The 25,936-nt window shown below is 36.0% G+C and overlaps 1 protein-coding gene across 1 annotated transcript; it reads right to left on the bottom strand.

Moving 5' to 3' along the window:
* Positions 1 to 478: 478 nt before the first annotated feature.
* Positions 479 to 25,713, bottom strand: LOC139894613 (YDG domain-containing protein At5g47150-like). The gene is made up of 2 exons (XM_071878012.1): positions 24,612 to 25,713; positions 479 to 1,036 (listed from the first exon to the last, which is right to left on the bottom strand). Exons 1-2 carry the CDS (start codon positions 25,675 to 25,677, stop codon positions 963 to 965), a joined length of 1,140 nt encoding a protein of 379 aa, XP_071734113.1. The 5' UTR covers positions 25,678 to 25,713; the 3' UTR covers positions 479 to 962.
* Positions 25,714 to 25,936: the final 223 nt, after the last annotated feature.

Here is a 25,936-nt window from a genome sequence, read left to right on the forward strand (position 1 = left end):
TTCAATCATACACTATATTTTCACATTAGGTTGAATAAATTGTGTGATAATCATAGTATACAAACTTACACATAAATTTGTATTCTATGCAAGTGTAGTAAACACCAAGGTCACCAACAATCTTCAAATTGGTTATTTATATTATTGTTTTTTCGTCAAAAAGAACAACAATCTTCAAATACCTTTTATTCTGATTGATTTGTTCTTCTTATTTATGACTTCAACAGCGGAGTAATTCATCTTATTAAAATCATTCAACCGTTTTACGAATATTAAACAAGAAACTCCACTACCTCTCAAGTTTACATAGATGACAAACTGAAAACTAACTCTCCTAACCCTAACAGACATATACAAACGCTTATAACAAATCCAAATATAATATTTACAGATTAAACCCTGTAGAAAGATAAGTTACAACTTCAGTCCCTTAAGTCTTTCAAAGTTTGCACCTGCAACAAAACTAACTACAAAAATAATAAACAAACTTGACAATTGTTGATTAAACTTTCTAGAACAAAATGCAATAACTACATGATCAACCATTAAGAACCACAAAAGAGTTATCCTAAACTTTATTTGATCTTCTTAACAATATGTAACATCTACTTGCCAAGTTTCGAATATTTCTACGCACTTCATGATTGAATGGGATTATTAACAAGAATTCTAGACATTTATCAGTTTGAGATGGTTCAATCTTGTACATACTAAATGTCTTCTTCATTTCATTAAATCATACACACATTAAATGTTATAATACATTTCCTTGAGCAAATCTATGTCTATGTCTAAGTCATAGATTTGATTTTTGTTCCTTTTAAGTCACGGATTTGATAATCAAAGTAAAGTCCGGTATACGTTACGGAAACAATATAGATGTGGCACGTTACTTTAATACATATGACGTTAGTTGCTATGTGGAGCATTGGTTCACTACTGAAACCTCTCGAGCATCATACTTAGAACATATCGGGCATTTGCCCCATCAGTACTGTCAAATCCGGATAATCTTTGTATTTTGAACACCCAAACACTAGTGGAAAGACAAGCTGGACGCTTACCTAATCGTGCACGTACTTCTCCCAAGGAAAAGAATAGAACAAAAATGTGAAAACTTTTTCTCGTGCAAGGAACCTGGCAACACTAGAGAAACATGTAAAGCTTCTTGTGAAAAAAAAAAAAAAAAGAATCTACTTGAGATCCAAGGTCAGAAGCAAGGTCAAAGTTGAGATCAAAGAACCGAATCAAGATCAACTGCCCGAGACTATTAAATCACAAAGTTATCAAGTTGTACAATTTAGAACACGACTAATGTAACGTTTATCACAATGTTATGTAAAATATTACGTTGTTATGTTATTCAAGTTTATCTTAGAGTCACTCTATAAAACAATTCTTTTCACAAAATGGGTCGCGAGGTTATTACAGAAAGTCGCAAGTATACCTCGCGATCTTGTAATGAGCTTTCACATCTCTATTTTTTTAGGTAAGTGTGGATAAGATTTTTTGATAAAATTTTCTTATATTTTGTAGGTTGTTGTCGGATAACGCTTCAACATTATAAATAGTTTGGAGAACACTTATTATCCTTACAAAAACCTTTCAACTTTTAACTCATTAAACACAAAATCTCAGAAAATGGATATGCCTACGCCGTTCAATGCTTACTTGAGGAGATGTTGGCGATTTTAGTGTCATCCAATGAATCGTTTTAGTGTATTGGATTTGCTAGGTTGAAAGTGAAGCGATTTCTAATGTTCTATAATGGATTTAAAGAGTGTGGAGTATACGTCCGTCAAAAAGCTACAGAGATAGCTTGAGTTGGGTTCTGGTTTGTTGATGAAAATAAACCAAAGTGGTGTCCAGGTATTTGGTGTGCCACACTAACTATTTGGTGTGCCACACTAACTATTTGGTGTGCCGCACCATATAGGTGAGAGGTGCGCCGCTCTAAAGGGCTATTGCGCCGCACCTTATAACGTGAAATGTCAAAATCGTCATCAGAAGGTTTTGGAAACATTTTGGTGCGCCACATCATCTCTTGGTGCACCGCACCGTTTGGCAAGTAAGTGTTGAGGTGCGCCACACCTCTACTATTGTGTGCCACACCATGTTGCTGATGCTGCGGAAAAGTGGCAACTTTTGCCCAAACGTTTTGCAAATTTTCATAAACGGTTGCATTGTATACCTGGACGTTTTGGGACATGTTTAAGGGATTTACTAGGATACTAATGCACCCTTTAACACATGTCCATTGCCAAGGGTTGTGTACTTTGATCATAACCAATATTGGAAGGTTGCAACACTTCATTGCACCTTTTGACCCATTATAAATATAACCCTTCATTCATTGAAAAAAGTTTCCAAAAATTTGACATTTCTAAGCTTACTTTCAACACTCAAACTTCCAGATTATACTTTCTATAATGGGAAAATTGCCCCAAAAGGTAACATAAAAGTCAATATTTCCCAATAAAGGGTATGTTGTTTTTTCCTTTTCCCAAAAGGGTGTCTGATTTGAATTTAGTACGTAAAAAGGATTCTGATATGAAAAAAATACCAATAAAGGTAATATTCATCCACATGTGCTTTCACATAGACGCCACCTCATCGAACATGTTACCTTTTGGTCAATTTGCCCTTATATAATTGCAAGGAACAATTATCTTTTTGTCAAGACGACTGTTCATACTAGTCTTATCCTAATCGTGATTTTGTGATACCTGTGACCAAGTAGGTCGAGATACTCGATTAAGAAAGTGACACCATGATTCTAGTATCAATCCGGTTACAGATTCTCAACCTAATAAATACATATATCTAACATATTAATCGAGTATTTAAAAATCATGGTCGGTGAATCGGTTAAAGAGATGACTTCAAGGTTTGTAAATAGGAGAAGTTTGAGGGTGTAAACTTTAGAAGATGGCAAAAGAAGATGCAGTTTTGTTGACAACATTGAAGGTGGTTTATGATCTTTCAAACCCAAGGCCCGCTAAGATAGAGGACGAGACATTGGAACACACCCGGTTTAGGAACAAGTGGGACAACGATGACTTGATGAGTCGTGGCCACATCATAAACGGTATGTCTGATGTTTTATTTGATGTGTATCAAACTGTTGAAATGGCAAAAGAAGTATGGGATCTATTGGAGGCCAAATAAATGGCCAAGGATGCATCTAGCAAGAAATTTCTTGTTAGTAATTTTGACAATTATTAGATTTTTGATTCTCTATGTAGTTTCACGTACTTGCGTCTATTTTGTAAATCATTTATAAAACCTGCATGTATTCTCATCCCAAAAATATTAGATTTTAAAAGTGGGACTATAACTCACTTTCACAGATTTTTACTTCGTCGGGAAGTAAGACTTGGCCACTGGTTGATTCACGAACCTATAACAATATATACATATATATCAAAGTATGTTCAAAAATATATTTACAACACTTTTAATATATATAATACAAGTTTAAATGTTTTATAATATAATATAGTCCCACTTTTAAAATCTAATATTTTTGGGATGAGAATACATGCAGGTTTTATAAATGATTTACAAAATAGACGCAAGTACGTGAAACTACATTCTATGGTTGAATTATCGAAATCGAATATGCCCCTTTTTATTAAGTCTGGTAATCTAAGAATTAGGGAACAGACACCCTAATTGACGCGAATCCTAAAGATAGATCTATTGGGCCTAACAAACCCCATCCAAAGTACCGGATGCTTTAGTACTTCGAAATTTATATCATATCCGAAGGGTGTCCCGGAATGATGGGGATATTCTTATATATGCATCTTGTTATTGTCGGTTACCAGGTGTTCACCATATGAATGATTTTTATCTCTATGTATGGGATGTGTATTGAAATATGAAATCTTGTGGTCTATTGTTACGATTTGATATATATAGGTTAAACCTATAACTCACCAACATTTTTGTTGACGTTTAAAGCATGTTTATTCTCAGGTGAATATTAAGAGCTTCCGCTGTTGCATACTAAAATAAGGACAAGATTTGGAGTCCATGTTTGTATGATATTGTGTAAAAACTGCATTCAAGAAACTGATTTCGATGTAACATATTTGTATTGTAAACCATTATGTAATGGTCGTGTGTAAACAGGATATTTTAGATTATCATTATTTGATAATCTACGTAAAGCTTTTTAAACCTTTATTTATGAAATAAAGGTTATAAGACCAAACATGGAACAATTCTATGAGATCGTAAGGATCTTGGTTGTGACGACCCGGAAATTTCCGACCAAATTTAAATTTAATCTTATTATGATCTCGACACGATAAGCAAAGTCTGTAATATTGAGTTTTAAAATTTTTGAACTAATTATATAGATTCAGTTAACCTATAACCATTCCCGACGATTCACGAACAAGTGTGTGCAAATATATATATATATATATATATATATATATATATATATATATATATATATATATATATATATATATATATATATATATATATATATATATATATATATATATATAAGTGTATATACAATATTTTAAATTAATAAATTACACTTTAATCATTTGAATTAAAAATATAAAATAATATATAGAATTATTAAGTTATTATTAAATATATATATATGAACTCTATATATTGTAATGTTTAGAATATTAAATATTCAATGAATATTAGTATATATTACATAATTAATAATATGTAATATTAATATCTAATATAATAAGTTAAATTATTAATGTTATAGTAATATTATTATTACTTTCAATATTAACATTTATGTTAGTATTATTATTAGTATCATTAATAACATTATTAATATCATTTTTATAATTACTTTTATCTTATTATTAGCATAATTTTGATAATATTTTATTAATATTATTAGTATTATTATATCTCTATTATTACTATTATTATTGTATTTTTATTAAAATTAAAAACATTCACAGATTTATTAATAGAGTTATATAATAAAATAATATTACAAAATGTAATATAACAGATACTCCATACAAAGACATACACCAATATACAAATACAGATATATATATATATCACGTATTCTGTTTCACATCACCATCAATCTTTATGTAAGTTTTGTTCCCGTTTGCTATTTGTTATCAAGCGACCTCAAAAATCACAGGTATAAACCAAAAGCAGTTGACGATCGATATCAGTTTTATATTTTCTTATTTGTTCTTTCCTGATAGAATAATTCCTATCTCCAAAATGATTTCCAATCGATCTCCATTCGTAGATACAAAACAAAATGGATTAGATATCAAAGTCATAAAATCGTACGAAATTGTTTCCCATCACGATCATACTGTGTTTAATTTTGTTCTTTGTCTCTAAATCGTACAAATCAAAATACGATCATAAGAATCAAACAAAATCTGTTGAACGTCGATTTCACTTTTCTTTATTTTCTTCTGACAGAATAAAATTTGTCGACTCAATCAAGGCTACAAAACAAACTGAAATCGAATCTTGTGGCTGTATATATATCGTACTAACTACTGCCAATCACAGAGAAAAGGAGATGAAAAATTAAATAGAAACATTAAGATACATATACATATATTACTTACACGCAAGCAATTGCAGAGAGATATTTAGGATTTATAATCGAAACTCAAAACCACCAAATACACCCTTATTGTCTTTTTACTACCTTCATGACCCACGATCATTACTAACGCTCTTCGATTCTGTTCAACGCCAACACCCATTAGAACACCCCAGGTTTGTTACTCGAATCTTATGTTTCTGAGACGAAATAAAAAAAATACCATACAACCATCACCATTACCTCGCTACCTCTACTAAACGCTATTGTTTTCATCTGCTAGAAATCAATCTCAATCGAACCACATCATATGTGATTGCTCAAACTATCCTTTCTCTTGTAAACCATCACCAACATCATTATAATTCGATAGTTCTTCTATTTTTCTGTTTACGGTTTCAACAACCCAAACCCGCCATCAACATTTAGTCCACCTTCCGTCTACCATCGAACCACTCCCACATCATCACCTTTGTTCATCTCCGGCCACCTCATCATCTCTCATACGCCACTATCTACGTGAGATTTTTGTTACCATAAACCTCCACAACCCATTAAACTTACTACTTCCTTTTTGATGAGGCTACTATATATATTTTTATACATCTGAGAAGGAAACGAATAAGAGTGAGTGCGATGCATCGAGACTTTTAGTGAAGTGATAAAAAAAATATAATGACTCTTATAACCATACTTAATTATTGATGCAAAGCTTTTTATGAAATTGTCGGTAATCCTTTTCCTAGTGGGTGGTTAATGGAAAATGACGGATATATATTCAAAACAAACGCAATGATTGATATCCCATCCGCGTTAAATATTGTTTCCTGTTAGTTGTATTCAGAAGTTTGAAAATGGGGGACCAAGTTGATTACTTTTCACATGCCACTCATATCTAAATCTCAACTTGCAAAACCCTTTTGCTATACGTGACCTTGCAAAACCCAAGTTGATTATTTTTTTTATAACCCCACCGTTTGTTGATTACTTTTCACCGAATCCTATTTTTTGTTTGGGCCATGATAATTCATTTAACAAACCGAGACTATCGTGGAGTTCTTCTACTGGTTACCATCCTTGAACAGCCATTTAAATTGCTGCTACAATTTACAACTTCTGTTGGGCTTCGGTGTTCCTGTTGGGCCGAGTGTTATATAGACACATAAGATTGTTATATAAATGATGATTCCGTAAGTGATGATAGATTACGGTTATAAGAATGATGAAATCCGACAATGATGATAACGTTGATGATTATGATAGTGAAGAAGATGATGTTCATATGTTAGGTTAAGATTTAGGAATGATGAGGATAATAGATGATGAAGAAAAAGAAAAAAAGAAAAAAAAAGCAAACAGAAAATAAAACGGGTTAAATGGGTTTAGGCCGAGTTCAAAACAGAAAAGTAATAACAACTCGATGATCTAGGGCGTTATCGGGTTAGCGGGACATCGCGGGTTCAAACCCGGACTTGGACATTTTTTTTTAGAACAACTTCTTTGAGGTAGTAATTTTAACTCTATTTATTATTTTTATTTATAATAATTATTATTATTATTATTATTATTATTGACATTATTGATATTATTGTTGTTATCATTATTGTTAAAAAGATCATATTTAGTAAAAGTATTATTATTTTTATAAATATTATTCTTATTATCATTATTATTACAAATATTATTATTAGTAATATTGTTATCATTATTATCATTAGCAGTAAAATTATTATTATTATTATTATTATCATTATAATTATTATTATTATTATAATTAGAATTATTATCATTATTATTATCATTAATACTATCATTATCATTATTTCATTAACATGATTTTTATGTAATTTTATTTACATTATTTACATTATTTTTATTATTATAATTTTTTATTATTATTATGATATTATTATTATTATTATTACTACAAACAAAATGACTATAGTTATTATTATCAAAATTATCATTTTCATTATCACTATTAAGATTACTATTATTAATTTACTGAATAAATATTATACATATAAGAAAGATATATTTATTACATATAACATAACTATATTAATATTTTTATAATAAATACTAGTTATTTACCTAAAGTATATAAAATAAATATAGTTAATTAAGTTATTAATGAAACATATAAGTTACTAAAATAACAATTAATAATAATATATAAATTGTTCGGTTACGAGTATATATGTTAATATATATATAAATGATATAGGTTCGTGAATCCGAGGCCAACCTTGCATTGTTTGGTTCCGTCGTATGAATATTTTTACTACAAAATATCGTATTGTGAGTTCATTTGATCCCCTTTTACTCTTTACATTTTTAGGACTGAGAATACATGCGCTGTTTTTATAGCTGTTTCCTAAATGCTTTTGAGATATATTTTTGAACTGAGAATACATGAACTGCTTCTATAAACGTTTGACGAAATAGACACAAATATTCAAAACTACATTCTATGATAGAATTATTTGGATTCAGGGGTTCGATTTCTATAAAGATTGTATTATCGACCATCGGTGAGATGATTTCATCATTGCACTACGCGTTAGCTACCGATATGGTTCAATTTAGTAGTTAGTAACGGTGAGATGATTTCGTCATTGCACTACGCGTTAGCTACCGTTTTAACTACCATCGGTGAGATGATTTCGTCATTGCACTACGCGTTAGCTACCGATGTATTGTATTGTATTATATTGTATTATAGTCGACTTTGTAGTTGGTAACGGAGGGATGATTTTGCATTGCATACGCATTAGCCCCCGTTTCAGCTACCCTCGGAGGGATGATTTTGCATTGCGTACGCATTAGCCCCCGTTGTAAGAATTATATTGTATTAACTACCACGGTGAGATGATTTTGTCATTGCACTACGCATTAGCTACTATTGGTGAGTTGTTTGAAAGGTTCCGGTGTTCTTCATATGAATGATTTTACAGCAGGAGTAGACCTGCACAGATTGTTTTCTAAATATGAGTATCTTGTGGTCTATTATATTATTGAAAATGATTATTTACTATAAACTAATGAACTCACCAACCTTTTGGTTGACACTTGAAAGCATGTTTATTCTCAGGTATGAAAGAAATCTTCCGCTGTGCATTTGCTCATTCTAGAGACATTACTTGGAGTCGATCATCGCAATGAGACCAGATGTTGGTGACTTTGTCCAGATGGATTAGGACGGGGTATGACATTGGTGCAATTTGCCCAACACCACATGACTATGGATGAAACCATTTCGGTTTCATCTATCATTGACAAATTGCCATCTTCATGGCAAGATTTCAAACACACGTTGAAAAATAAGAAAGAGGAAATGAACTTAGATGAATTGGGTAGCCACTTACGTATTAAAAAATCAATATGTGTTCAATAAAAATGGCAAGAAGGGTAAAGAAAAGGAAACAAGATCATCTTCTATCAACATGATTGAAGATAATCGCCATGGTAATAAACACAAAAATAACAAGAAATCAAACAGAAAGAAGCGAAAGTTTGATGTTAAAAGTGAATACAAAAAGAAAGACAAAAAAGGTTTGTTGGAGGTGTGGCAAATCCGGGCACTTTAAAAGGGATTGTCGGGTAAATAACATTGAAGGATGGAGCACTTCGGGTGCGGTTCAAGGATCTAAGCGTCCGACTCTAAATCAAGGTCAAATTCTTGACTTATTGATTGATCCAATTAAGAATTATGTGTCCCATATTTATGATTTTATGTGCAGGATGATAATATGGATGGTGGATAGATTCGGGTGCCACTTTCCATGCGTGCAAGGATCGTCAATGGTTCAAGAATTTTGTACCGAATGGTGATGTTTTACATATGGGCAATGACCTGTAGCAAATGTTCTAGGTTATGGTAGTGTTGTGTTGGAATATAGTTCCGAAAAAACTATTACTCTTGCACATGTATTATATGTACCTAATTTAAAAAAAAAAAATCTTATCTCTAATCCTTGGGTACAAACAAGTGTTTATATCGGACAAATATGACAAATATATCTTGTCCAAAGGTGGTGTATTTATTGGTTTTGGTTATTATAACAATGACATGGTTATGTTAAATCTCAAGAATGTTCCAAATGTTAAGAATTCTACTTGTATGATTAGTTCTAGTTCTATTGATTTTGGTTTATGGCATGCACGTTTAGGACATGTACATTATAAACGATTACATGAAATGTCCAAGGAATATATGATACCAAGTTTTGATTTAACTTTGGAAAAATGTAAAACTTGTATGTTGACTAAAATTATTAGACAACCTATGAAAGATATAAACCGAAAATCAATAGTGATCTATGTGACTTCCATTCTACTATTTCATTGGGTAACAAGAAGTATATGATCAGATTTATAGATGATACGTCTAACTTTTGCTATGTATATCTTTTGCATGCTAAAGATGAAGCTTTAGACAAATTTAAAATCTATAAAACGGAAGTAGAATTGCAACAAATGAATCAATTAAAACATTGCGTACCGATAGGGTGGTGAATACTATGACCTGGTGTATTTCCAATCAATAGGTGTAATTCACCAAATCACGGATCCTTATACACCTTAACAAAATGGTGTAGTGGAAAGGAAAAATGGGACACCAAAGAAATGGTTAATTCCACGATGTCCTATTCGGGTTTGCGTGAAGAGTTTTTTGGGTGAAGTCATGTTGACGGCTTGTATATCTTAAATAGGGTTCCCAACAAGAAGGAAAAGAAAACCCCTAATGAACTTTGGTATAAGAAACGACCTAACTTGCATTACTTGCGAGTTTGGGGTTGTCGGGCGGCCGTGAGACTATAGGACCTAAAAGGAAAACATTGGGTGAAAAAGGTATTGATTGCATCTTTATTGGATATGCGGAGCATTTCAAGGCGTATAGTATCTATGTCATTGAACCTAATGATGCTATATCGGTTAACACCATGATAGAATATAGAGATGCAATATTTGATGAATCAAGTTTTACATCAATACCTAGACATAAGGACATGGTGCCTATTGCATGTACTTCCTAAGGAGCACAATTGGAAGAAATTCCAAGTGAGCCATTCGAACCTCGTAGAGGGAGCATAACTAGAACTCCTAAATCATATGGTTTCGATTTTCAACTATATCTAGTTGAGAGTTTTAGAGATTGTGTTCAATAACTCTACTATTGTCACAATATAGAGGAAGATCTTAATATCTATGATGAAGCTATGAGATTTCGTGACGTTGCTTTTTGGAAAGAAGCAATTCGTGATGAGATGGACTCTATTGTGGAAAATAACACTTGGGTTTTAACGGGACTTTCCACCGGGGTGTAAATCATTGGAAAATAAATGGATATTCAAGAGGAAAATGAAGGTTGATAGGACAATCAATAAGTTTAAAGCTCATTTGGTTATCCAAGGCTTTAGATAAAAGGAAGGCATTGATTATTTCGATACCTATGCACCGTTTGCACGTATTACCACCATTAGATTGTCGATAGCTCTTGCTTCAACTCATAATCTAGCGACTTGCGAGGTTTTTTAGAAATTTTTTTTATTTTGTGGGCGTATAGTTATAGTTTGTTCGAAAAATGAGCGTTTCGTTAAAAAATGAGTAAGATACTACTTTCACACAACTATAACACATCAGCTTACCATGACCACAATATTGCCTTCTTTGCCAGCAGATGTACAAATTTTTCTTGGTGACCACACACGAGGAAAACTTTCTAAGGAGGTCACCCACACCTATACTACTAGCGCCCTCAGTCGAGCATGCACATTTGTAACGTACATCTGCCATGTTTGTGGTCTCAAAATGTGTTCTAATGATAAACAAATCACTCGGTACAAGTGATTGTAACATCCCGTTTTTTAGAAGCTTAGGACGTCATTTGAGTTCCAAGGTATGTAATCAATCTTTTGGAATGTAAAATTTACCATGTTTGGCCTAAAAGTGATCAAAATGAGAAAATGCTGAAACTGGTGGGGATCGCAGTCGCGACCAACACCATCGCGGTCGCGATATGTTGACAGGAGTACCAGGTTTTTGGTTTGATGGATCGCGGTCGCGACATACCCCATCGCGGTCACGATGCGAGTATGGCAGGAACTTTTTGGAACACGTTTTTGGGTTTTAAAAAGGGCAAAAAGGTCTTTTTACCTTGATGCCGATATCTAGGCCATAAATCTGGATCCAAGCTCATCTTGAGCTCATTTCTTATCCATTCAAATACTCCCATTTAGAGAGAGAGAGTAAGAACCATAGAGAGAGAAAGCTTGATTCAAGGGAAGAAGAAGCTAGTTCTCACTAATTGGAGTTGGGTTTTTGTTGAATCCACTTGCTAACCATTTTTTGGTGTTGTGGTAAGTTCCAATTCAAAGTTCTAGTGTTTAATTTGATTTATGGCTAGGATTTTGGTCATGTGTTGGGTGTAAGCCCTATTTCTTTGGTAATTTGGGAATTTTGGGTAAGATTTATGTATATAGACCCAAAGATTCATAATATAGGGTTTGATGATGTAAATTGGGTTGTTGAGTCTTAAATTGTCATTGAATCACCAACACACTTATGTGTTAGTGAATGGGTGTTGTTAGGGTTCATGATTGACCTAAATGTAAGTGTTGACCTTGAAATGAGTCAAATGGGTGTTGTGTGACCCAACTAGTAGGATGAGTATGTAATTACTCAAAACTTGTGTAGTTAGTGTATTTGGACTATAATCACTAGCTATTATTGATTTGGGATAGTCTTGACTTAGTGTGGGTGTTAGTAGTGCAAATGGGTCACATTTGCACTATGGGTCATAATTGCACTAGGAGTTATGAGTTGGTATGTAGTTTAACTTGTTTGTGTGTGTTAATTGTGTGATTAATGTAATAGGTATATTGCATTGAAGGTTGCGGGATTTTGTATCATCGTCACCTAAGCGATAAGGTGAGTGGAATAATTATACGTATATGTATATAGTGTATTTACTTGTGTGGGGCGCGATGTGGGTTTAAAGTTCGGGCGTTCGATACCACATTGTGTTGGCATGTGATATGGGTTTAAAGTTCAGGCGTTCGATACCATATCATCATGTGTGTGTGAGCGTGAAGTGTGGGTTTAAATTTCAGGCGTTCAATACCACATTTCACGTGACGGGTGAGTTTAAAGTTCAGGCGTTCGATACCACCCATGTGTTAGTGATACAAGGCATATGTACACTAATGGTTGTTGCAAACACCGATGGTCATTCGTGAGTACCATTCCCATGTGCTTATGGTTAACCATGTTTATGTGTTGGTAGTATTAGCATGTTATATTGTGACGATTATATGCTATTGGGCATCCTAGCTTGGGGCGTATTGGGAACTTCTAGCTTTATACTTTGTAATGGTATGTTATTTAGATTGCTAGCGTATATGCGGTATTTGTGTAAGTGATTGCTAGTAAGTAGATTATATATGTATATGTATAATTGTTGTATTCACTAAGCGTTATGTTTACCCTCTCGTTGTTTACTCTTTTTAGATCCAGATACGGATAAGGGCAAGGCCGCAAGGGTACGCTCGTGGACTAGAGGACCCTCTCTTGTGGATATTTAGAAGACACTTTTGGAATTCGACCTAAATTTGCGTAGTTTAATCCCAAACGCCATGCTCGTCTTTTGTTTGGAACTTAAACTCTTTGGGTCAAATTTATCTCTTGGTTATGTTAAACGGGTCTTGGAAACCCATGGGTTGTTATGCCCATTTTGATACTTGAACTTATGTATTTAACTTATTAAAGTTGTTTAAACTTGTTGGTGCATTGGAAGTGTTTTGAAAACATAATTGTGGTGTTTTTGATATTAAAAAAAAAATTTATGTTGGTTTAATGACAGGTTGAGTCATTACAAGTAGTATCATAGCATGGTCTAAGAGATTTAGGTGATTTGTGATAAGTGCATAGACTTAGACTTTATTGTATGTACATTAAATGCGGGACTTGTAGGATACGGGTCGGAACGGGGATTGATTATTGCCTTAGCATAGGTGAACTAACTATGTTGTGATTATATCGTATTTGTGTTTGCTATCGTCGAGCAAGATGTCATTGTATCAACGAGTTGATGTGACGTGCTCACTTAACAATGACTAGCTACCATTGTTATGGGTTCAAATCGTGTCAAACGAGTGAGGTACGACGAGTGTTGAGTAAGATGGAGTGGTGTGGTGTGTATGGTTTACATGTGTTTCGTTGTTTAACCTATTTCATTTCATAGAATTAAGACAAGGAACGAACACGATAATGGGGGCCAAAGTGATGAAAAAGACTTCATGGCCAAGGTAGAGGCCATCTTGGAAAGCCATTCCGAGGATTTTATCGCAAAGGACGATAAAGTCTTTCAAGAGTCGGTTGATGAGCAAATAACTGACCTTATAAAAGTACAAGTGGGTGCTATTGTTCAAGGCGATTTTTGGAAGAGGTTTCCTAAACTTCAAGGCGTGAATGTGGAAGGTGATACGGGAGATGTTGGAAGAAGAGACTTCGCTTACAAGAACTTCATGATTCACAAACCTCCAACGTTTGATGGTGAAAGAAATCCGCTTAAAAGTACTCGTTGGATCTCCGATATTGAGGGGGGATTTCCGCACTAGTGAATGCCCTCTTGATAATAAAATGAGGTACGGTAGAAGTATGTTGAGGGGTGATGTAAAGCTATAGTGGGATGGAAGGATTCAAGTTTTTGGTGAAGAGCAATGTATGAGCTTAACTTGGGAAGAGTTCAAGGCGGAATTCTTTAGAAAGTACCGAACTCAAGCCGATCTTTCTAGGCTAAGAAACGAATTGCGTAATTTGAGGCAAGGGTCAATGGATTTGAACACTCTCAAGTCCACTTTCTTGTCAAAGACCCAATTTTGCCCGGAGTATGACTGTAATGATCGTATGTTGATGGAAGACTTTTATCGAACCTTGAATGATAACATGCGAAGAAGATTAGCATTTGGTCGGTGGATTCTTTTGCTAAGTTGTTTGATGTGGCGAGGGGTTTTGAGTCACATGTCCCGAAAAGAAATGATTTCACTTTTAGCAAAAGAAAGTTCGAAGATACAAGCCATTCTAACAAGAAGCGTAAGAGTACAACCGAAAGCGTCGGTAGTGTGAAGAAAAGTGCTTCCAGAGGTTATGCATTCACGTGTTATATTTGTAGTAAAAAGGGTCATATGGCTCATGATTGCCCAAACCCATCTTCTAACAAGATCACATGTTTTAATTGTCGAAAGGAAGACACCGAAAGTCAGAATGTCCCGATTTGTATGGGGATCAAACCAAGAAGCTTGAGAAGGCAGCGGGTACGGCAAGGAGACGAAATTATTTGATGACTAGTGAGGAAGCCAAGAAGTTCAATGAAGTTGTTTTAGGTACTTTTATGCTTACTAACCCGCGAAAGTGCTTTTTGATTGTGGTGCTAATTTGTCATTTGTTTCCCCCAACGTTTGTGAATAAACTTGAGAGACCTCTAGTTAAGTTGAGGAATCCGGTAGAAGTCAAAATAGCGTATGGCAAAACTATACTTGGGTTTGATGTGTGTGAAAATTGTGATATTGTGTTTGGTGCTGAAAACTTTAAGATTGACCTTATACCAATGACATTGGGTAAATTCGATGTTGTTGTTGGCATGAATTCGCTCGATCGTTATAGAGCCGACATTGCTTGTCATGAAAATTTTGTGCAGGTAAAGACCTCAAGTTGGGGAGAACTGATTATCTACGATGAAAAACAAAGGAGACTTGTGCCACTATGTACTTATGCACGGGCACATCGGCTCCTCGGAGGTGGGGGTATGGATTTTCTAACACATGTAGTTAATACTTGTGAAGAGCCTCCATCCATTCGAAGTATTCCGGCGGTTAATGAATTTGAAGACGTGTTTCCGGAGGAGTTACCAGGTGTTCCGGCAGAAAGACAAGTTGAATTTCGCGTTGAGTTGGTTTCGGGGGCTACTCTCATTGCTAATACGCCTTATCATTTAGCGCCAATGGAAATGCAAGAATTGTTGAATCAAACCCAAGAATTTTTAGAGAAGGGTTTTATCCGACCGAGTGCTTCGCCATGGGGTGCTCCGGTTTTGTTCGTGAAGAAGAAAGATGGTAGTATGCCGATGTGCATTGATTACCAGGAGTTGAACAAAGTGATGATCAAAAATCGTTATCCATTACCTAGGATTGACGATTTGTTTGACCAAATCTAAGGCGCATGTTATTTTTCCAAAATTGATTTACGGTCCGGTTATCATAAAAGTCCGTGATGAAGATATTAAGAAAATGGCCTTTCGAACTCGTTACGAGCATTTCGAATTTGTAGTAATGCCCTTTGGTCTTATGAATGCGCCCACGACATTTATGGATCTTATGAACCGAGTGTGCCAACCTATGTTAGACAAGTCGGTGATTGTGTTCATTGACGACATACTCGTTTATTCTAAGAGTATGAAGGAACATGAACATCATCTACGTGAAGTGTTGAAGACGTTACGAAAAGAGAAGTTGTATGTTAAATTCTCTAAATGTGAATTTTGACTAAGAGAAGTGCAATTCCTTGGCCATATTGTGAATGAAGAAGACATTCAAGTAGACCCGGGGAAGATAGAGGTGGTGAAGGATTGGGAACAACCGACTACACCAACGAAAATTCGAAGCTTTCTCGGATTGGCAGGTTACTACTGTCGGTTTATTCAAGACTTCTCTAAAATTGCTTATCCGTTAACAAAATTGACAAGGAAGAATGTGAAGTTTAATGGGGAAAATGAGCAAGAAATTGCTTTTGAATTGTTGAAAGAGAAATTGTGTCGAGCACCGGTGTTGGTGTTACCGGAAGGAGTTAAAGATATGACGGTTTATTGTGATGCCTCAATCAATAGGCTCGGGTGTGTTCTAATGCAAATGGGTAAAGTCATCGCTTATGCCTTGTAAACTAAGATAAACGAAAGACTAATAAAGAACAAGGATCTAAAACTAAGTAAAGAAGTGAAAGAAAAGAACACTGTAAAACCCAAACGACTACATTGTTATCACTTCTATATTATTCATCATACATACATATAGGGTATTTATAGACCCATAAGAATTATAGTTCAGCTGCTCATTAAATGCAGCTGCTAACTAACAACAACCATATATTAAATGCACCGACTCCAACAACTACATTAAATGTGTATACTGTCTACCGACTGTATTCTAATACTATCTTTATCTTCCTATGTATTCTAACACTACGTATTCTAACACTCCCCCTCAAGCTGAGCATAGCATAGCATAGATAGTAATCATGCTCAGCTTGACACGAAACCGACACATGTAGCTTCGACGTAACTTCCGGATATCTGACAACATGCGTACATAATTTGACTCTTCTAACCACATCAGTAAATGCTTTCTAACACTCCCCTCAAGGTGGAGCATAGTTGTTAATCATATCCAGCTTGTTACAAAAGTAAACAGCCAAGAAATAATCCACCTCTTTCATAATCTTCTTTGAATCAATAATCACAAAGATAATCAATCTCACTTGGGATCGACAAAAACAAAGCAACCAAATCATGTCTCAATAGATCGCACTCGAGATCTAATCAAAGCAACCGAAATGGACAATACACTTGTGGAGAATACAATGGTAGAGGATATGGAGGATATCACAATGGTAGCGGACGTGGAGGCCATGACAACGATGAAGGATGTGACTAACCAAATTTGTCTCGCCGGGGACGAACAAAACAAACGAACTTGCTTTAACAGAATTCATCTCGTCAGTTATGAATATCAACCGATCTTGCTTACCAGGAGCATCGGGATGAATAAAATACCAGTGACCATCAAAACTCGTCTCAACATGGACGATCAATTAACCATGGATGACTAATTAACAGGCGACCGAATAACTAATGGAGGATAACCAAACTTGATGACTAAGTAACATACTCGCCTCACCAGGGACGAATAAATAACCGAATCGATCTCACCAAGGACCGAACTCAAAATTGATCTCACAAAGGATCAAACAAACTCAAATGGTCTTCGCTAGAGACCTTCCAAATAACCAAACTTGCCTTACAATGGCAACCAAATTCGTCTCATCTGGGACGAACAAATAACTGAATTAGCCTCCCAAAGGGCTACCAAATCTGACTTGTCTAGTGACTTCAAAGGACAACGGCGGTGCTGACTTCAAAGGACAACGGCGGTGCTGACTTCAAACGACAGCGGCGGTGACTTCAAAGGTCTATTCAACAACCGAATTAGCCTCACAAGGTGCTACCAAATTACCAAACTCGTCTTACCATAGACGAACAAATAGCTGAACTTGCCTCATACAGGGCAACTAAACTCGTCTCATAATGACTGGCGACCAAATAAAGGACTAGGAAGGCGGAGAGTGGATGAACAAATAATGGATGACTAATAACCATGAATAACCAAAATTTTTCTCTCCGAGGATGAACAAATAACCAAAGTTGCCTCACCAGGGCATTCAAATTCGTCTCACAGGACGACCAAATAACTGACATTGCTTCACTAGGAGCAACAAATAACCATGGATGACTAATTAACATACTCGCCTTACCGGGGGCGATCAAATAACCAATGAAAGATAACCGAACTTGATGACTAAATAACCAAACGTGCCTCACAACGGGCAACCAAACTCGCCTGATCAGGGACGAACAAATAAATGACTTTGACAACGGTGGTGGTGGCGGTGGCTTGTAAATGACCTTGCTTCACTAGGAACTTGGTGGTGGTTAGTTGAAACACTCATCAAACCTAAAACAGTAACCCAAAATAGCCTTATGGGCATTCTCAACACAAGAGCCAATTTCTTCCAAATCTCTATCTTCCAAATATCTCAGCAACCCGAAACTCAACGGATCAAACTTACCCACCAGATAAAAGAAATCAGCAAATAAATAATTTATGTTTGGCTATATATCGCAATAGTAAGGCCATGAATTGATTTGGTCAATATTGTGGTCCACTTTGGACATGTACTAAATTCCAAATACAATTGCATGACAGCATGAGTGGTACCTTTATAAATATGTTTCAACTATTTGAATGTCAGCCAACGATTTTCAATCTTGCACATACACGCATGTATTTATCATTTTATCACATGATTTCCTACATTATTATCATCTTCCACTTACATAAAAGTATTATTACTTTATTCACAATTGTAATTTCAATGAGTGACCCATCCTTTAAATAAAGTAGCAGGGAAAGCCAAATAATGTACTTGAACCAGACAGAAGCATGACCAGAAACACTTCAGTACATAAAGTACTCGAAAATCAAATTAATCGAATGGACCAATACTCACCGGGGTATGGTTGGAATCTCCAGACGAGTCTACGGGAAGAAAAACAACGGCGAACGGAGACCTCACGTGCTTTAGTTCGCACTTAAACTGAGTGCTTCTCCTATCTCCGACTGAGCACGCACTCGTTTGCTTCTGAAATTTAATCAGATACCCTCCAGGTAAAAAACTGAAACTGAATTAACAGGGTGACTGAGACTTGAAAATCACTCTCCGTGGGTGATTCTTGATGACAGCCGGTGATGGTGGGATTGTACTCACCGGTAACAATCTCTACACTATGAAACCCTCACAGGCACGCTCTGACTACCTAGCTCTGATACCATGTAAACTAAGATAAACGAAAGATTAATAAAGAACAAGGATCTAAAACTAAGTAAAGAACTGAAAGAAAAGAACACTGTAAAACCCAAACGACTACATTGTTATCACTTCTATATTATTCATCATACATACATATAGGGTATTTATAGACCCATAAGAATTATAGTTCAGCTGCTCATTAAATGCAGCTGCTAACTAACAACAACCATATATTAAATGCACCGACTCCAACAACTACATTAAATGTGTATACTGTCTACCGACTGTATTCTAATACTATCTTTATCTTCCTACGTATTCTAACACTACGTATTCTAACATGCCTCTAGACACTTAAAGGAACGCGAAAAGAAATACCCGACTCACTATCTTGAATTGGCGGCGATGGTCAATGCTTTGAAAATTTGGTGCCACTATTTATATGGTGTCAAGTGCACGATTTATTCGAATCATAAGAGTTTGACATATCTCTTCGGTCAACGAGAATTGAACAACCGTCAACGTCGGTGGATCGATTTGTTGAAAGATTATGATTGTGAGATATACTTTACCATCCGGGTAAGATAAATGTTGTTACGGATGCGTTCAGTAGAAAAAGTCAATATCTGATAATACGAGTGGAATCATTACGCATGACTATTACTAACAATTTCCTCGTAAAGCTTGGTGAGATTCAAATGAAAGCTTTCGTTAATAACAAGCATGAAGAACGGATTAAGAGGCAAACAGAGTCTATCAAATTAGGTCCACACGGGTTGTTATCTTTTCAAGGTAGAGTGTGGGTGCCTAAAATGGGTGATTAACGACAAGTGCTACTTGATGAAGCACATAAGTCAAAGTTTCCATTCATCCGGGTGCGACAAAGATGTACCTTGATTTAAAGAAAGAGTATTGGTGGCCCGTAATGAAGCGTGCCGTTGTTAAGTATGTTGAACAATGCGTTACATGTTTACAAGTTAAGGCCGAGCATCAAAAGTCGTATGGTATGTTGCAACCGCTAGAAATCCCGAAGTGGAAGTGGGAGCACATTACAGTGGACTTCATTACAAAGTTGCATGCGGGTACTATTTTTTGTCTAGCGGCTAAAAGGTACCAGTACAGTACTGAAAACCGCCTAGCTTGGAGAGATGTGTTACCGACTGATGTTTTCCCTCGGAATAAAATCCCTGCAGACCCGGAACACGGACGAGATCTTCATGGGGTGGCCTTATCACTCTTAAAGGATAAAACTGAGAGTTGATCCATCTAGCGTATTGTTGCTAAGCGGTGAAGGTTCTAGAGTGAGAAAGTACCGTGTGAGAGAGAAAGTGTACTCTGTGACAAATGACTGAACTGTTAAATGTGGTGACCCAGGGGGTCTATTTATAGGCGTAGAATGTCTGAAATTCTCGGAAACACATGTCAAATGCTGATTAATTTGATTAGGCAAAATATCCGCAACCGACTTTGGCTTGGGCTGACGTGGTTTTATGTCGCTCACGCGCCTATTCAAGGGCTTAAGCATAAAAGCTGCCTTCAGGGCTTACGCATGACGTTGGGCGGCCTGGCTGAGCGCTGAACTGCTACTAACAAAAACCGTCACGATTGCTATCTTTTGTGCGTTTTAAACCTTTCTTTTATTGTAAGAACGATGCTTTTATGCGTATATCCCCTAGGATATACCATTATTTCCAAAGAATTCGAGGACCCAATTCGATACAATTTGGGTAATAGTCGATAGATTGACGAAAAGTGCATTATTTATTCCCATCCGGGAGGCGATATCGTCTGAGGCACTATCGAAGTTATTTATCAAGGAGGTAATACCTAGACACGGGGTTCCAATATCTATTATTTTGGATCGGGATACTCTTTTTACATCTCGATTTTGGAATAAGTTTCATGAAGATATGAGTACAAAGTTGAAAATGAGCACAGCGTATCATCCTCAAACGGACGGTCAAATCGAATGTAAGAATCAAACATTGGAGGACATGTTACGGGCGCGTGTTATTGATTTTGGTGGTAGTTGGGATGAGCACTTGCCTTTGGTGGATATCTCATACAACAATAGTTATCAAGCTAGTATCTGGATACCACCGTATGAGATGCTTTATGGGCGAATGTGCTACACCTCGATTTGTTGGGGTGAAGTGGGTAAAAAAGAAGTCGGGAGTACCGACTTGGTGCTAGAGACGAATAGTAAAATTGTATTGATTCGGGCTCAACTTAAGGCGACAAAAGATAGACAAAAGTTTTATGCCGATAAACGTAGGCGACCGATTGAGTTTCAAGAAGGTGACATGGTGATGTTCAAAGTTTCGCCATGGAAGGGTATTATCCGGTTTCAGAATTGGGGAAAGTTAGCTCCTCATTTTATTGGGCCATTCAAAATTTTGATTCATGTTGGTGAGGTTGCTTACAAACTAGAGTTACCCGAAGAACTTGTGGGATTTCATAACACATTGCATGTTTCCCATCTCTGTAAGTGTCTTGCGGATGACTCGACGTGGGAGCCATTGGACGAAATTACTCTAAACAAAAAATTGATTACGTTGAAGAACCGATGGGCATCCTTGATGAAAAGGTCAAGTTGTTGCGTAATAAATAGGTGAGAACTTATAAAGTACAATCGCGACATCGAAATGGTTCGGAGTTTAAATGGAAACTCGAAGAGTTTGTGTTGGCGTATCTTCCTGCTTGTTATGCATCTTGGATCGCGAGGACACGATCCGGTTTAATTGGGGGAGAGTTGTAACATCCCATTTGTTAGAAATGTGTTACTTTGGACGTCATATGAGTTCCAAGGTATGTAATCAATCTTTTTGAATGTAAAATTTACCATGTTTGGCCTAAAAGTGATCACAATGAGAAAATGCTGAAACTGGTGGGGATCGCGGATGCCACCAACACCATCGCGGTCGCGATATGTTGACATGAGTACCAGGTTTTTGGTTTGATGGATCGCGGACCAATTCCAAGTTCTAGTATTTGAGTTATGGCTAGGGTTTTGGTCATATGTTGGGTGTAAGCCACATTTCTTTGGAAAATTGGGGATTTATGTATATAGACCCAAAGATTCATAATCTAGGGTTTGATGATGTAAATTGGGGTGGTGAGTCTTAAATTGTTGTTGAATCACTAACACACTTATGTGTTAGTGAATGGGTGTTGTTAGGGTTCATGATTGACTCAAATGTAAGTGTTGACCTTGAATGGGTCAAATGGGTGTTGTGTGACACAACTAGCAACATGAGTATTTAATTACTCAAAACTTGTGTAATTAGTGTATTTGGACTATAATCACTAGCTATTAGTGATTTGGGATAGTCTTGACTTAATGTGGGTGTTAGTAGTGAAAATAGGTCACATTTGCACTATGGGTCATAATTGCACTAGTAGTTATGAGTTGGTATGTAGTCCAACTTGTTTGCGTGTGTGTTAATTGTGTGATTAATGTAATAGGTATATTGCATTGAAGGTTGCAGGATTTTGTATTATCGTCACCTAAGCGATAAGGTGAGTGGAATAATTATACGTGTATATATATATTGTATTTACTGTGTGGGACGCGATGTGGGTTTAAAGTTCGGGCGTTCGATACCACATCGTGTTGGCATGTGATATGGGTTTAAAGTTCGGGCGTTCGATACCATATCATCATGTGTGCGTGGGCGTGAAGTGTGGGTTTAAAGTTTGGGCGTTCGTTGCCATATTTCATGTGACGGGTGGGTTTAAAGTTCGGGCGTTCGATACCACCCAGGGGTTAGTGATACAAGGCGTATGTACACTAATGGTTGTTGCAAACACCGATGGTCATTCACGAGTACCATTCCCCTGTGCTTATGGTTAACCATGGTTATGTGTTGGTAGTATTAGCATGTTATATTGTGACGATTATATGCTATTGGGCATCCTAGCTTGGGGCGTATTGGGAACTTCTAGCTTTATACTTTGTAATGGTATGTTATTTAGATTGCTAGCGTATATGCGGTATTTGTGTAAGTGATTGCTAGTAAGTAGATTATATATGTATATGTATAATTGTTGCATTCAATAAGCGTTATGCTTACCATGTCGTTATTTACTCTTTTTAGATCCATGTACAGATAAGGGAAAGGGTACGCTCATGGACTAGAGGACCCTCTCTTGTGGATATTTAGAAGACACTTTTGGAATTCATCTAAGTTTGGGTAGTTTAATTCCAAACGTCATGCCCGTCTTTTATTTGAAACTTAAACTCTTTGGGTCAAAATTATCTCTTGATTATGTTGAACGGGTTTTGGAACCCATCGGTTGTTATGCCCATTTTGATACTTGAACTTATTATGTATTTAACTTATTAAAGTTGTTTAAACTTGTTGGTGCATTGGAAGTGTTTTGAAAACATAATTGTGGTGTTGTTGATATTAAAAAAAAAATTATGTCGGCTTAATGACGGGTTGAGTCATTACAGTGATGAAATATAATTCAGGAAATGAAGATGAATTGAAAATAAAGCTGATGCACGTGAATATGTTATAACAAAAATGAACTAAATCAAACATGAATTGGAATTATTGTATCACCTCAGCTTACTATGACCACAATATTGTCCGTTTTGTCCCGTAGACGAACGACTTATTCTTGGCAACCAAACACGATGAACCACCTTCTCATGAGGTCACCCATCTAGATAGTGTTGTCTCCTGAGTACACTCAACTGTAAAGTACTCGCAACACCTACCGTGCATGTGGTCCCAAGGCGCGTTTTGTCATGAAAGCGTGGGAATTATCTTATAATCTCAAAATCACTTATGTCCTCTGGTGGCCATGTGAGATTCAGATACGTGTTGCAACCACCCCATCAGGTACTCACCGTCCTTGAGGTTTGCACCACAATCCCAAACGACATATGAGTAACTTTGATATCATACTGTCCGCTTTTCCGGCAAACACACCGCGTTTTCTTGGCGACTACACATGAGGAACTACTTTCCTAGAAAGTCACACATCCTATAGTGCCCTCGCTCGAGCACGCTCAACTGTAGCGTACTCACAACACCTGGCATGCATGTGATCCCAAAACGCATTAGGTCATGTAAGCATGAGAGTTACCGTATGATCCACAATCACCCATATCCATGGGTGACGTAAGATTCGCTAACTTGTTACAACAACACATAAGCTTTGCAAATAGTACCAAACATCAATGATGTCTAATTCTTCCTTTTAACTTTAATGTAATGCATATTAACTATGAGATCAATAAGACAGAATTCAAAAAGTCAAGAGATGAATCTAAATTAAGGAAACCTACGCACACATAGTGATATCACAACCTAAGATTGAGTATTTGGTAAAGTTGTTGGTTGCCCAGGTTTTCTACTTAACTCGAATTTAAACAAAATCTTACCTTCTTTACTTCTTTCCCTTGTAAACTTACTCACAGTGTACAACCCATCATATAAATACACATGATTCCTTCCAGCCTCTTCAATTTTACGAATCACTCGAACCTCATTTTGTTCATCCTTACTGTTCTTCAAAGCAAGATTACCTCTTTCAAGTTTTTGATCTTCTATTTGTTGTTTACCTCCCATAACTCCGTGTCCACCATGACCACAATAATTCAACGTATCAAAGTCTTTGCGCTCATTCGAATAACGATGAGAATCAACAATGCTGATAGCCAGATTCTTTCCTTCAATTTTTTTATAATCTATACCAGATTGTCGTTGACAATGAAGACCAATCATCTGAAGTTGGAACCTAAACCTAAACTTATCTCCAACTCGAACCCCACAAACAGGTCCCAATACTTTTTCAGGTTCCATCCAATTTAGCTTTCGTGTGACTATCTTCTCAACCTCTTCAAGAATCCTCGAAGTCGAAATCTTTTCTATCACCGGCTTCAATCTATTCTGTTCATCTAACCGTTCATAAACTTCAATGAAATTGCTCATTGCTTCGTTAATCTTTTCACGTTTGGCTATTTCCTTACTCGAACCAATAATAGTGGTATCTATGCGATTCCTTACTCCATCCCAATGTTTCACCTTAGCTGTCTTTTTATCAAGATAAGACTTTGTCCCCAACTCTTTGGGTTCAAGCCTCTTGACTTTATTTTCGGTTACAACGTTCGGGGTAACTTTTACTTGTTCACCATAGTCAAATTTGCAATCATTTACATCATCAATGGGTCGCTTACTAGGTATGACAGATTGCACAGGCGTCTTCTTCACCGAAAAATTGACTTCTTCGTTTTTGAAATCATTCGAAGGCTTCCTCCTAGAAATAGTGACCTTCGGTTTTAAGGGATTATACCCCTTTACAAATGCAGGATCCAAATATTTAACTTTCCTAGCATTTGGCTTCGGACCGCATAAAAAGCCGGTTCTTCTCAAATTTTTGTTATTATTATTTTTTTCAAAACCAAAATGATCTGCTTTCACCAATTTAGCAATGCAACCGGAAGTCATCTTCTGCAACTCAATTTATGATTATAGAAGTTTTTCAATGGCTTCGACTCGTGTTCGATTCTGGAGTTTCAGTTTAGGGGAAAAAAGTATGCAAGTATAAGAAATCGAAGTAATAACGAAAAAAAGGGAAAAAAAAGAAATCGAAGTAAAAAAAAAAAAAAATTGAGTGAAAAATAGCGACTTCTTCATATACAAAAATTAAATACGTATATTAACCAATAAATCATAAATACTGGAAGATGTAACCATAATCATGGGA

This window comes from Rutidosis leptorrhynchoides, chromosome 2, assembly GCF_046630445.1.
Source record: "Rutidosis leptorrhynchoides isolate AG116_Rl617_1_P2 chromosome 2, CSIRO_AGI_Rlap_v1, whole genome shotgun sequence".
Taxonomy (NCBI): Eukaryota; Viridiplantae; Streptophyta; class Magnoliopsida; order Asterales; family Asteraceae; genus Rutidosis; species Rutidosis leptorrhynchoides.